The sequence below is a fragment of the Thunnus maccoyii genome, chromosome 16, assembly GCF_910596095.1.
Source record: "Thunnus maccoyii chromosome 16, fThuMac1.1, whole genome shotgun sequence".
NCBI lineage: Eukaryota > Metazoa > Chordata > Actinopteri > Scombriformes > Scombridae > Thunnus > Thunnus maccoyii.
In genome coordinates, this window is record NC_056548.1 from 1,655,985 (window position 1) to 1,669,197 (window position 13,213).

Genomic DNA, 13,213 nt, shown 5'->3' on the forward strand with positions numbered 1-13,213 from the left:
ATGACTGAGGCTCATATAACACCTGTTACTTTTTTATATGGGATCCATGCATGTTGGATGCCAGTTAGTGATCAATAACTGTTTTGTTTTTGTGCAACAGGAACACCAGCAGCTGGAGCAGGAGGCCAAAGAGCTGGCGGAGAAGATCAACTCCATTGTGAGCAGGGCCAAACACCTCGCCTCCAACCACTTCGACTCGCACAGGATCCTCCAGGAGACCGACACTTACCTCAATCTGTGAGTCTCTGTATAATCAGTCAGGCCAATTAGTATTCTACCAATTAAGATTCTGGAAAAAAGTGTTGTTAATATATCTTTTTTGCATCCATTATATTTTGTTTCAGTCAATTATTCTACAGAGAGTGCTGATTGCTTTTTCTTTTTATTAATTTAAATCCTTGATTGATAAAGGTGATGAGATGGTGGCAGTTTTTCTGAATCGGAAGGTTTTAAACCATAATAATCTTCTTTTTAATCGTACATTTTAATAGTATATTTATTTAATAGCTCACCTTACAAATCTACCTTCTGATAAAATGCTACTGTGGTTCAAAACTTACCTTTTATAACCATGAACAGTGTGTTATCTCGACCACTGAGAAATTATCTTTCTTGGAGATTAAAACAGGAGTTCCACAGGGTTCCGTCTTTGATCCTCTTCTCTTTAGTTTATATATTAATTATTTACCAGAATCACGGCACGGCGCAGGTTTTTAAATATATCCTGATGATACTGTTATAATAAAAAATAAAGTTTTGTTTACTGCACTTATCAAGATCGGTGATTACAAAATGCTTTACATAAAGCAGAGTAGCAGTGTAGAACTGAAACGATTGGTCAATTAAATGATCACTCATCAACAGAAAATTGATTGGCAACCATTTTAATAATCAAATAATCATTTTAGTTATTTTTAAAGAATAAATATCAAACATTTGCTGGTTCCAACTTTTCAAATGTGAGAATTTTAATGTTTTTCTTTGTTGGTTGGACAAAAAAAAAACATTTGAAGACGTCACAATGAAGATTATAACAAGCATTTTTCACTCATTAGAGGTCAGTCACTCATGAAAATAACCGTTGGTTGCAGCTCTAATCAAGTGAACACTAAAACTCTGCTGTTAGATGAAGTACGATGATACTGACTTGTTGAATTCTGTGCTGCAGGTTTAAGTCCCTGCAGAAGCCTCTGGACCTGCGTCGCGCTCAGCTGGAGGCCTCAGTGCTGCTGTTTGGGTTTTATCATGACGTGGATCTGGAGCTCAGCTGGATCTCCGAACACATTCCTGCATCTGGATCTACAGGATATGACAAGTCTCTGGCTGGAGCCATCAGCCTCATGCAGAAACACAAGGTACCAGCTGGATTAGAGGTCACTGCTTATCTTTATCTGCTGACTGACTCTGTTTCATATACAGGACATGACATCACAGTTTAAACCTGAGTTAGTTATCTCCAGACCTGGTTGTTAAGGATCAGCAAATCCACTTTGAAATCATCAACAATTTGGGGACGGTTTTTGTTTCCAGTAGGAATACTCCACCGATGGATAGTTGCCCCCCAACAGAGTTCCCCTTTAACAAAATGTTACGGTTGTGTGTTCACCCAGGAGCTGCAGGCTGAAGTGAACGCTCACTGTAAACACCTGAACCATGTTCTAGAGAAGGGACGGAGCCTGGCCAAATCCAGCCAATCAGACGGGGAAGAAATGCTCCAAAGGTGCAGTTCTTTTCTCTTTTGTTTTTCCATGGTTGATTGTACATTTCCTCATTTGAATTTCATACCAGAAGTTCTGATTGCAGTCTTCAATTCATTGAATATGTGTAAAAAGAGACCTGAAAGATTATGCTCTCAGTGGACTGACCTGCTGCTGCTGTTTTTACAGGTGCAGCCACCTGAGTGCAGAGTGGGAGGAGCTCGAGGAGGCCTGCAACAGGAGAGCAGCTCACCTGAGCAAGGCCATAACCAGAGAACAGGTGAGCAAGACACTCACCACAGTCACCTCACTGGTCAACAGTGGGAGAATGGTTCTACTGGGCAGGTCCCAGTGTAGATTTGAGAAAATGTTTGTTTTAGAAGCATTTTGTGCTGAAAAAGTGCTGAATTTTCTCTCTGTGTCTCCAGCTGCTGTTGGACTGTTCAGAGCTGGAGTCCAGACTGACTGAGATGCTCAGTCTGGTGAACACTGACGACTACGGCAAAGACCAGCTGGCAACACAGAGTCTCATCACTAAACACCAGGTACAACATACTGTGAGAGGTCAAATCATCTCTAAATGTGCAGACTCTCATTACTAAACACCAGGTACAAACCATTCTCTGAGAACTCTGCACTTTGTCCGATCTATAGAGGACCTAGAATTGTTCCCTGAGGAACTCCTTATCAAAGTGACACTAAAAATACTCCCATGAATCTCTTACATACAGGGTATTATATATATATATTTCACTGTAGGGATATTTTTGTATTGATAAACACAAAGGTACTTATTCTCCACATTTCTCTTTGCATTGGAGATAAAATCCTCAAATTTAAAACTTTAAATTCTTCAAAACATGGCCAACTTTTTGTCTGTTAACAAAACATTTACTCTTACAGCTAAATGTAAAATATGGAAACATGGTTATCTGTGAACGGTACTAAACTGTTTCCAGGTGTTGGAGGGGCAGCTGGAGGTGCTGGAGGCGGAGGTGGAGCAGTTGGGAGACCAGGTGGAGCAGGCGCTCCAGAACTGGAGCCTGGAGGAGCTCAGCAGGCCCTACAGCCGCCTGAGCAGCCTGAACCAGCAGCTGCAGCACCAGGCTGCTCTCAGGTACAAACAGACTCATACTATTGAAAAGGAAACTAGAAATTACTCCTTTTTCTGGAGAAAATGTACGTTTGCTCGCTGCTGAAATTTAGCAGCAAGCAGTTAAAACTGAAGTCATGAAGAAGTCCCAGTTTCACTGTTCAGAGTGTAAACACTGAACCAAGTCATGAAAGCATTTGAAATGTCATTTTATTTTACCGTTGACCAAAACAGATGTGATTCCAGTCTGTGTAACTTTTTCTGTCCTGGTGTTTATACCATCACTGACCATGTTAAATTTATTAATTCTAATTTAGGGTTGGCTGTGTGTCACCTAGAGCTGAAATGATTAGTCAATTAATCGATTATTCGATTGAAAAAGTTAATCAACAACTATTTTGGTAATTGATTAATCGTTTTAGAAATTTTCAAAGAAACAGGTTCTCAAATGTGAGACTTTGCTGCTTCTGCTTGACCTTCCATTATAATAAATTGAATATGTTTGGGTTTTGGACTGTTGGTTGGACAAAACAAGACATGAAGATATATCTTTGGAGTCTGGGAAACTGTGATGATTTTTTTCACAGTTTTCTAATATTTTATAGACCAAACAGTTAATTGAGAAAATAATTAGATTAATCGATAATTAAACTAATTGTTAGTTGTTGTGTCATCAGAGGATATAAGTAAGAGACAGAGTAAAGCCCTTGTGAACGCTGGTTTGGATCTTTCTATGAACTGTCTGTGTCTCTCCTGTCAGGGGTCAAAGGTTAAGAGAAGTTCTCCACCTGCACGAGTTCATACGGGAGTCGTCAGAGTTGGAGGACTGGATGAACCAGCAGAGACAGACGGCAGAGTCTCAGGACCTGGGCAACGACTACCAACATGTTCAGGTTACATCTCATTTCCTACTGCCCCACCGATGTATCGGACAGGCTGATAACACTGACTGATATTAGCTTATATCAGATTTATCAGTATCAGTGGATATATGTTGGCTGATAACTAACAGGAAGTGTCAGAGTAGAAATAGCAAAGATATATTTGAGGTTATTTAGAAACCAGAGAGTCCTGACAGGTTTACTTACTGTAAAATGTCCAGCTCACTGTATATCATAGTCTCTTTAAGAAACAAATTTAAGGATCTGTATTATTATTCCATGCAAAAAATGAAAAATCTGACAACATATTATAACCAAACTAGAGGTTTTGGAACTGTGAGGTGTTAGAGGGAGAGACGTACAGTACATACAGCTGTTTTAAAAACAACAGGAATTTTGTTATCGGAGCTGCAGCAGTTAATATTCTGTAAAACCCTTCAGGCAAAATTTGTTCTCCTTCTCAGTCAAAACTCAGTCAAATCTGAACACACAGACATGATAAACATATTTTTAGGATATTATTTTTTATCTTGGATGTTTCAAAATTCCACTTACAAATCATAAAAATAAGACACTGCTTGTAACTCCAGAATGTGCCTGAAGGCCTAAACGCACCGGAAGCGATAACTGACAACACAGAACCAACACAAATTTGTCATTTTGTCCTCGTATTAACCGCTAGTTGGATGTAATGAATGAAAAGGAGAAACGTAGAGGAGGGAAATGAAACAAATTAAGAGCGTCTGTAAATCATCTGTTGACTGTTTGATGGTTATTTATTTGTGCGTTAAAACGTGACTGCTGTGAAATAATCAGAATATAACGTTTAACTTCTCTCATTCAGAGGTTTTGTTCTCACTACCGCTCGCTCTCCTTACTCGACCACCGCCACGCTGTCTCTCTCTCTCGCCCGTGCTCAGCTGGCTTGCTGAGAAAACAGCTTTGGTCCTCATTTGACGCTCCAAAAATCGAAACAAGGTCGGAGTAGACACGTCAAGGCAGTTTGATGCGCGTCATGACGCTTCCAGTGCGTTTTGGTCTTGAGAATCATCATGTTTTTAAGTTTTCTTCAGTATCACAGTAATCCAGTGATCGTTGTCTGTACATCATGTTACACTGCAAACAGGAGCTGCTAACGAACAGCTATTTAATGTTCTGTTTTCTCATGATATCATGACTTAAGAAATATATATTTTTAATGGGAGTAAAGATCACAGTAAAGTGAAGGGTCGTCGTGTTTGTTTGTGGACGTTTCAGTTGCTTCGTGGGAAGTTTGAAGGTTTCCTGAAGCAGCTGGAGGTCGGAGAGGAGAGACTGCAGAGCTGCGGCGATCTGGCTGCTCGACTGATCCGCAAGAAACATCCACAGAGCTCCGCTGTCAGAGACGTGCTGCAGGAGCTCAGGTACACGAAAACGTCCTCACTCCCGACATCTACATCTCACACTGGTCCTCACAAAGACAGACGTACCAGTACACACACACAGACAGGAAATGACTGAGTCCCTCAGCCTTTCCCGCACTAATGCAGATGTTTACTTGTTGAAAACTTTACCCACGCATTAGTACTTTTAGATCATTTTCAATTAATTTTTTGTTTTCTTTCTTTATGTTAATTTTGTTATTTGTGCGTCTGCAGTGCATGCTGGGAGGACTTGAGGGGCGTGGCCAGAGAGCGTCAGGATCAGCTGCAGAGAGCGGAGGAATGTCACCGCTTCTACCGAGACCTGAGCGACGCGCTGACACTCATCCAGGTATCCATCCGTTTATCCGTCTGTCTCTTTTTTTGTTTCTTTCATCAGGATTCCTGTTGAACTCTTCATGTCTCTCTTTCTCTCTGTAGGAGCGACAGAAGAGCATCCCTGACGACGTGGCGAAGGATTTGCGAGGCGTGATGTCACAGCTGAGGAAACACGAGGCTCTGCTGCACGAGCTGGCCGCCACAGAGCAACAGGTACAGAGACACAATTAATTAATTAATAATTAATTAAGCAAAAATGAGTCTTCATCCTGGCACTAAATTACTAAATAATAATAATAATAATAATAAGAAGAAGAAGAGGTCAAATTTTATCTGTTGTAATTTGTTGTTTGTGTGTGTGTTTTTGTGTGTGTGTGTGTGTGTGTTTTTGTGTGTGTGTGTGTTTGTTTGTGTTTGTGTGTGTGTGTGTTTTTGTGTGTGTGTGTGTGTTTGTTTGTGTTTGTGTGTGTGTGTTTGTTTGTGTTTGTTTGTGTGTGTGTGTTTGTTTGTGTTTGTGTGTGTGTGTTTTTGTGTGTGTGTTTTTGTGTGTGTGTGTGTTTGTTTGTGTTTGTGTGTGTGTGTTTGTGTGTGTGTTTGTGTGTGTGTGTTTTTGTTTGTTTGTTTGTGTGTGTTTGTTTGTGTTTGTTTGTGTGTTTTTGTGTGTGTGTGTGTGTTTTTGTGTGTGTGTGTGTGTTTTTGTGTGTGTGTGTTTGTGTGTGTGTGTGTGTGTGTGTGTTTGTGTGTGTGTGTGTGTTTGTGTGTGTGTGTGTGTGTTTTTGTGTGTGTGTGTGTGTGTGTTTTTGTGTGTGTGTGTGTGTGTGTTTTTGTGTGTTTGTGTGTGTGTGTGTGTGTGTGTTTTTGTGTGTTTGTGTGTGTGTGTGTGTGTGTGTGTGTGTGTGTGTTTTTGTGTGTGTGTGTGTGTGTGTTTTTGTGTGTTTTTGTGTGTGTGTGTGTGTGTGTGTTTGTGTGTGTGTGTGTGTGTGTGTGTATGTGTGTGTGTGTGTGTGTTTTTGTGTGTGTGTGTGTGTGTGTGTGTGTGTGTGTGTTTGTGTGTGTGTGTGTGTGTTTTTGTGTGTGTGTGTGTGTGTGTGTTGCAGTTGCAGGAGCAGCTTGATGCTGTTGAATCCATCCTGGTCCTCTGCACGCCTCAGCTGAAGCTCCGCCTACAGGAAGTGCAGCAGGAAGTGGTGGAGCGGTGGGAGGAGCTACGACTTCACACAGAGCAGAGGGAGGCGGAGCTAAAACTAGCGTGTCAGAGATACCTGTTCCTGAACACGGTGAGGACAGACGGACGGATGAATAAAAGAGAAATTCATTAACATAACATTCATCACCCGTGTGTCTATGTGCTCTGCAGGCGCAGGACTACTTCCTCTGGTGCAGCCAGCTGATCGGTGCCATGGCTGCCGAGGAGAGCATCAGCGACGTGTCGACCGCCGACCTCCAGCTGGCTCATCACCAGCAGCTGTGGGCCGAGATGGAGGCCAGACAGGAGACCTACCAACAGGCTGTGGACATGGGAGAGGAGCTGCAGGAGCAGGACAAAGCTCACAGGAAGGAGGTGAGGAGGAGCGAGTGAGATTTATATTACTCTGTGTATTGTTATGCACCAGTCAGGTGTTGTTTAACTGTGTTTCCTCGTGGTTCCTGCAGGTGTTGGAGAAGCTGGACGCGCTGCAGGCAGAGCGAGAGAAACTGGAGGAGCAGTGGAACACAAAACAACAGTGGTTAGAGAGCGTCCACCTGGAGCAGGTCTTCTACAGAGACGTCAACAGCATGGACAAGACTTCCAGCTCACAGGAGGTACGACTGATAAAATAATTCCAGGCAAAGAAATGAAAAACTCCAGGTTCAGTTTTTAAACCTCTGCTGCGTCTCCACAGATCCTGTTGAAGAACAGCACTCTGGGAAACACGGTGGACGAGACGGAGGGTTTGATCAAACGCCATGAAGCTTTTGAGAAGCTGCTCAGCTCTCAGGAGGACAAGGTCTGCTCTGTTTCTGTGTTTTAATTCTTTCCTGCTACTGCGATGTAGGAATGATTCTTTATTCTTAAGATTCTTAAAAATTGTAAAGAAAAAAGTCCCGTCTCAAGTCCAGAGTCCAGGTGAGTGTTCATATGTCTTGTTTTGTTCAACTAACAGTCTAAAAATCAAAAACATCTTCAGTTTACGATGATGTGAAACAGAGAAAAGCTCAATATTCACACACTGAAGAAGCTGCACAGAATGTTTTTCATTTTTGCTTCATGAATGACTCCTGTTTAGTCACTATAATGTCTTTATAAGCAGATATAAGTGTTTATTAATGTATTTGTCAACAACTATACATTAATTCCTCCTGCAGACACCCAGGAGTGTTTGCTGCTGTATAAACAGATAATGAATGACAACATAGTAAAACACAGTTTTAATAACTTTAAAGTGTTATTAATTAATGTTTTGTCAGTTTACTAACTGATTAACAGTTTCAGCACAACTAGCATGAAGGTCAAATAAAATCTGCAGCTCCATGAAGAACCAAATTAGTACGAATCAAACACATTTCATCAGAGGTTCAGGACTGCCTGGACAGTTAATAATCAATAAAATAAAATTCATTGCGTACAAAGGTCACTCCTCTGAAATTTAGACGGTTTGACACGAGCATGTAGAAGTGCTTAGTGTTCCTCCTGCCTCTGTTCGGTCCAGCTGTCGTCTCTGAAGGAACTCGCCCAGCGACTGAAGAAGCAGCTGAGCAGAGAGAAGAGCAGCCGCGTCCAAACGAAGCTCAAAGCCCTCCTCCAGCGACGTGAGAGGATCAACGACCTGTCCGTCAAACGCAGGGAGGAGCTGGAGCTCTCCAGGATGCTGTGCATCTTCAACCGAGACGTCGCCGAGGTAACCGACAGACTAATCGGACAAACAGACTTTGGACTTTCCACTCAAGTTCATTTTCATTCAGTCTTTAAATATGTGTTTAAAAGGGTTTTTTTGACATAGCGACATTCAGGAAGTCTGTCTGTTTCCTTTCACCCACCTGTCACCTGTCTGTCAGGCTGAGGAGTGGGTGTCTGAGCGGATGCAGAAGATGGCGGAAGACGGTAAAGCCGACTTCAGCAACCTGCAGACCAAGATGAAGCTCCTCCAGAAACATCAGGTGTTCGAGGCCGAGATCCTGGCTCACAGCGAGATCATCGGCACTGTGCTGCAGGTAAGACACGAAGAAGTGACCTGAGATGAGATGAGAGAGAGAGATGAGAGATAAGATGAGGTAAACAGAGGAAGTGAGATGAGGTTAAAGTAGATTAGATGAAGGTGTGATAAAAATGAAATTAGGTGAAAGACGCTGACAGGAGGATGAGATGAGACATGATGTAATGATGGAGAAGATGTCATAGGGTGAGATGTGAATACATGAGATATGATGAGATGAAATAAAACTGGATAATTAGATGAGAAATAAAGAGACGGGATGAGAAAACGAGATGTGCCAAGAAAGTAAAACAAGTCCAGTTACTTTTGACTTTGTACTTCTGGATAAACCATCACCTGGATGACTGAGAATCCTCACAGACACATGAAGAGATCAGATGAGACATGATGATATGACATGAGATGTAATATATGAGTGAAATGAGACATGATGAGATAAGACATTAGATGAGATATAAGGAATATGGATGAGACATGATGAGATGTAAAAAGCAATGAGACAACATGAAGTGATGAAATGAGAGACGTGAGAAGAAGAAATAAGATGAAACATTAAAGCGATTTAGATGAGACATGAAGAAAAAAAGATAAAACCTTAGATCAATTAAATTAGATCAGATGAGACATGAGATGAGACACATTAAGCGATTAGATGATCCATGAAGAGATGATAAAAGATGAAATAAATGAGATATGACATGAGATGTATGAGATATCTCCGGTGGGATTAATTCAGTTCAGTCCAGAGAGATGAGGTCATAGAATAGATGATAGAAAATTATGTTAATTAACATGATATTAGATAAATGTAACAGACTCTGGAATGAATAAATATTATTAAAGTTACAGTATATGAGATGTTCTGTCACTGTGCAGACGTCCAACTTGTTTTTTTTGTGCCTCCAGGCTGGAAAGGAGCTGGTCTCCCTTCACCACGCCAGGTCCAAGGAGGTGAGGAGGAGCGCAGCCATGCTGGAGCTCCACTGGGAGGAGCTGAAGAAGGCGGTGGCCACCCGAGGGAAAGCTCTGGAAGATAACAGAGACTTCCTGGAGTTCCTACAGAAGGTCGAAGAGGTGGAGGCCTGGATCCGACACAAGGTTGGAGATGGAAGGAGGGAGGGAGGGAGGGTGTTTACATCGTGTTTACATCATGTTTACGTCTGTCCTCTCTGACCTGTCTGTGTCTCAGGAGGTGATGATCAACGTGGGAGATGTCGGGAAGGACTATGAACACGGAGTTCAGCTGCTGAAGAAACTCAGCGAGTTCAGAGGGACTGGAGATGGGGTGAGACAGCTGCGATGCTTCGATAGAGGAGGGATACTGTTCCTCCCTGCAGTATTTAAAACGGATCCACTGACCAGAAAGCACATAATATGAACACATGATATATATATAGAACACATATCACTACTAACTCTGTGACAAACATGTTGCATTTCCTGTGGCTGCTTCACAATGAAACCTTTAATGTGAAGCAGCAGGAAATGTTTGCATCAGAAGTAAAGTTTTGATAAAGCTGATAGCGATCAGTAAATTATCTGAATATACAGACAGACATGTAGGCTTTGAACCTTTTGCAGGGAGGCACACGGAATCAGTGCAATAAATGATAAAGCAACAAACAAGAGTGCTTTTGTGCAAATAAAGCTGTAAAGATTAGTAGATATTTATTCAGAGAGCGAAGCAAAACAACATGGAAAGTAAACGACGGACAGAAAAGAAACAAAAGCATTTATATAATATATTTATAATAATATTATAATAAAGCACTCCTGTGTGGTGGCAGAGCTTTGTGGCTTTTGTGTGTAAAAACTGAAAAAGTTCAGGCAAAGTTTAACCCGTGCTTTATGTTTGCACAACAATAACTCATATATGCATGAGAAGAAAAATGAGATTAACGGTCTGGATCAGTTATTCTCAGCGGGGGCAGTAAAGCAGGTGCTGGAAGTCTGGCAGTGGTTGTTATATTTGTTTATTCTGAAAGAATATTGCTCATTTAATATGACTTATTAATCTATATTTGAGGTTAAAAAATACATAATAATGACAGCATTAGTGTGTGTGTGTGTGTGTGTGTGTGTGTGTGTGTGTGTGTGGCGGGTTTCAGCCTGACTAAAGGCCGTTAAATTAAATTAAACTGGACTCTTTTTGCTAATTGATACTGTGACTGGTTAATGTGGTTCATGTGGCTCCCTTTGATGCCAGAACAGAAAAAAAGTTTGAGAAATACTGTGATGCAATATTGACCGTCTGATGATGATGATGACGATGATGATGATGATGATGATGATGATGATGATGATGATGATGATGATGATGATGATAGTGACGGTTTATTTAATCTGCAGGAAGTGACGGTGGACGACGCTCACATCACAGCCATCAACAGACTGGCAGCCAGACTGGAGAAGAGACAGAGCGCCGACGAACTGCTGACTGTCAGACAGAGGAGACAGCAGCTCAACGACAGGTAGCATCACACCTGGATTACACACCTGCATTACACACCTGGATTACACACCTGCATTACACACCTGCATTACACACCTGCATTACACACCTGGATTACACACCTGGATTACACACCTGCATTACACACCTGCATTACACACCTGCATTACACACCTGCATTACACACCTGGATTACACACCTGGATTACACACCTGCATTACACACCTGCATTACACACCTGCATTACACACCTGGATTACACACCTGGATTACACACCTGCATTACACACCTGGATTACACACCTGCATTACACACCTGCATTACACACCTGGATTACACACCTGGATTACACACCTGCATTACACACCTGGCAAAGCAGCCTCAGGTTTACTACGCATCGGTGGGGTCGACATAATCCGATTAACTACAGATTATTTATAGATTAGCAGCCCTGAAGTTCAGTCTGAACTCTGACAGTTCCATCATAGGAGGAATATTACTTTCTGCAATAATCTGTTGATTGTTCAGTGTTTAAAATGGTGAAAAATGTTGATTATTATTATTCCCTGAAGCCCAGGTGATCATATCCAGATGACTTGTTTTATCAGAAATGCAAAAATGTTGACTTACTATCATGGAAAACTGGCAAATATTCACATTTAAGAAGCTGCTACCAGATCATTTTTGGGCCTTTTTGCTTTTAAAAACTGACTTAAATTATCAATCAATTATCGTAATTGTTGCCAATTAACTTTCTGTCATTCAACCGATCAATTAATCTTTCCTCAGGGTCTCACAGTAGGTGAATCGGTAACACAGACACTAAAAGCTTCGTCCTTCATCTCCTCCAGGTGGAGTAAGTTTCACGGAGATCTCAGCAATTACAAGAAGAAGCTGGAGGGGGCGCTGGTGGTCCACGCCCTCATCAGAGAGCTGGAGGAGGTCCGAGACAGAGCCAACGAGAAGGTCGGTCATCTGTTTTCTACCTTCAGACCTCACGTCAGATCTCCTGCTGAGACCTAAATACACGATGACGCCTGTTATTTCTCTGCAGATGCTGCTGCTGCAGGGTCAGGACTGCGGGTTTGACGTGGAGAGCGTAGAGAACCTGATCCGACGACACGAGGAGACGGAGAGAGAGGCCGGGGTCATTCAGGAGAGGTCAAAGGTGAGTCTGAGGGTCTGTTTAAACATCTACGAGACTTTTAAAGGAGCCTGTTTGAAGATGAAAGCGAAGGTGTAGAGGAGCTAAAGAGATGTTTCCTCCTCTCGTCCTCTCAGGCTCTGGAGAAGGAGGTGACTGATCACCTGAAGGCTCGATCAGTGATGAGCGACAAGCTGAAGAACAAACAGAAAGAGGTGCAGAAAGCTCTGAAGACTCTGGACGAGGACGTGAAACTCAGGTGAAGCGATCGTTTTCTTATTAGCAGCAGTTTTAATTAAATTAGATGCAATTCTGTAATATTATCATGTTTATAACAGTTGTGACGTCTATGGAAGTCCATTTCTGCCAGTAAAAAAAAAAAGTCATAATTTTGCCTTTTTATCTCATAACTTTGTCTTACTAAGTCAAAATTTGATTTTTTTATCTCATAATTTTAATTCAGTAAGTCAAAAGTTTGACTTTGTATTTCAAAATGTTGACATTTTGTGATAATTTTGACTCATGAGCATTTTTTAAAATCATGACTTCTTTTTTTGTCTTATTGGCGGAAATGGACTTCCATAGATTCCTCTGTTCCAATTGGATGCAGTAATAACAGCAATACTAGAGGTACCAGATACAGTACTAATAGTACCAAACAGAGTGGAAACATTCCTGCACATACAGTTAATAACTGACGTCTGACTAAATAAATTTGTCAAAGGAAACTGTCTTGGTGAGTGTACTGCAGTTATAGGCAGTAATTAGCTGGCGTTACTGGACCCTGATGGTGCGAGTTAGCAGATGGACTCATGGGAAACGGTGTTTGTTTAGGAAGGAGAAGCTGCAGGAGGCTCATCAGCTGCAGCTGTTCAAAGCTAACCAGCGCCTCCTGCTGGAGTGGAGTGTCAAACAGAGCGGTGAGATGGCAGAGAAAGGTCTTCCCAAGACCAGAGCCGAGGCCGACCGGCTCATCGTGGAGCACCAGGACTGGAAGGTGAACCAGCTCGG

General features: G+C 41.9%; 1 protein-coding gene across 1 annotated transcript in view; it reads left to right on the top strand.

The window, feature by feature from the left end:
* Positions 1-13,213, top strand: part of sptbn5 (spectrin, beta, non-erythrocytic 5) — a 61,666-nt gene that overhangs the window by 23,916 nt on the left and 24,537 nt on the right. Inside the window, exons 31-53 of the mRNA XM_042387806.1 lie at positions 101-237; positions 1,169-1,355; positions 1,611-1,720; positions 1,887-1,977; positions 2,126-2,242; positions 2,657-2,814; positions 3,551-3,683; positions 4,929-5,074; positions 5,309-5,423; positions 5,513-5,623; positions 6,508-6,687; positions 6,768-6,971; positions 7,064-7,213; positions 7,294-7,398; positions 8,101-8,289; positions 8,447-8,602; positions 9,511-9,702; positions 9,794-9,889; positions 10,954-11,075; positions 11,910-12,024; positions 12,113-12,226; positions 12,340-12,461; positions 13,037-13,199. Coding sequence (XP_042243740.1) covers positions 101-237; positions 1,169-1,355; positions 1,611-1,720; positions 1,887-1,977; positions 2,126-2,242; positions 2,657-2,814; positions 3,551-3,683; positions 4,929-5,074; positions 5,309-5,423; positions 5,513-5,623; positions 6,508-6,687; positions 6,768-6,971; positions 7,064-7,213; positions 7,294-7,398; positions 8,101-8,289; positions 8,447-8,602; positions 9,511-9,702; positions 9,794-9,889; positions 10,954-11,075; positions 11,910-12,024; positions 12,113-12,226; positions 12,340-12,461; positions 13,037-13,199 — 3,213 coding nt within the window. The remainder of the gene's footprint in view (positions 1-100; positions 238-1,168; positions 1,356-1,610; positions 1,721-1,886; positions 1,978-2,125; positions 2,243-2,656; positions 2,815-3,550; positions 3,684-4,928; positions 5,075-5,308; positions 5,424-5,512; positions 5,624-6,507; positions 6,688-6,767; positions 6,972-7,063; positions 7,214-7,293; positions 7,399-8,100; positions 8,290-8,446; positions 8,603-9,510; positions 9,703-9,793; positions 9,890-10,953; positions 11,076-11,909; positions 12,025-12,112; positions 12,227-12,339; positions 12,462-13,036; positions 13,200-13,213) is intronic.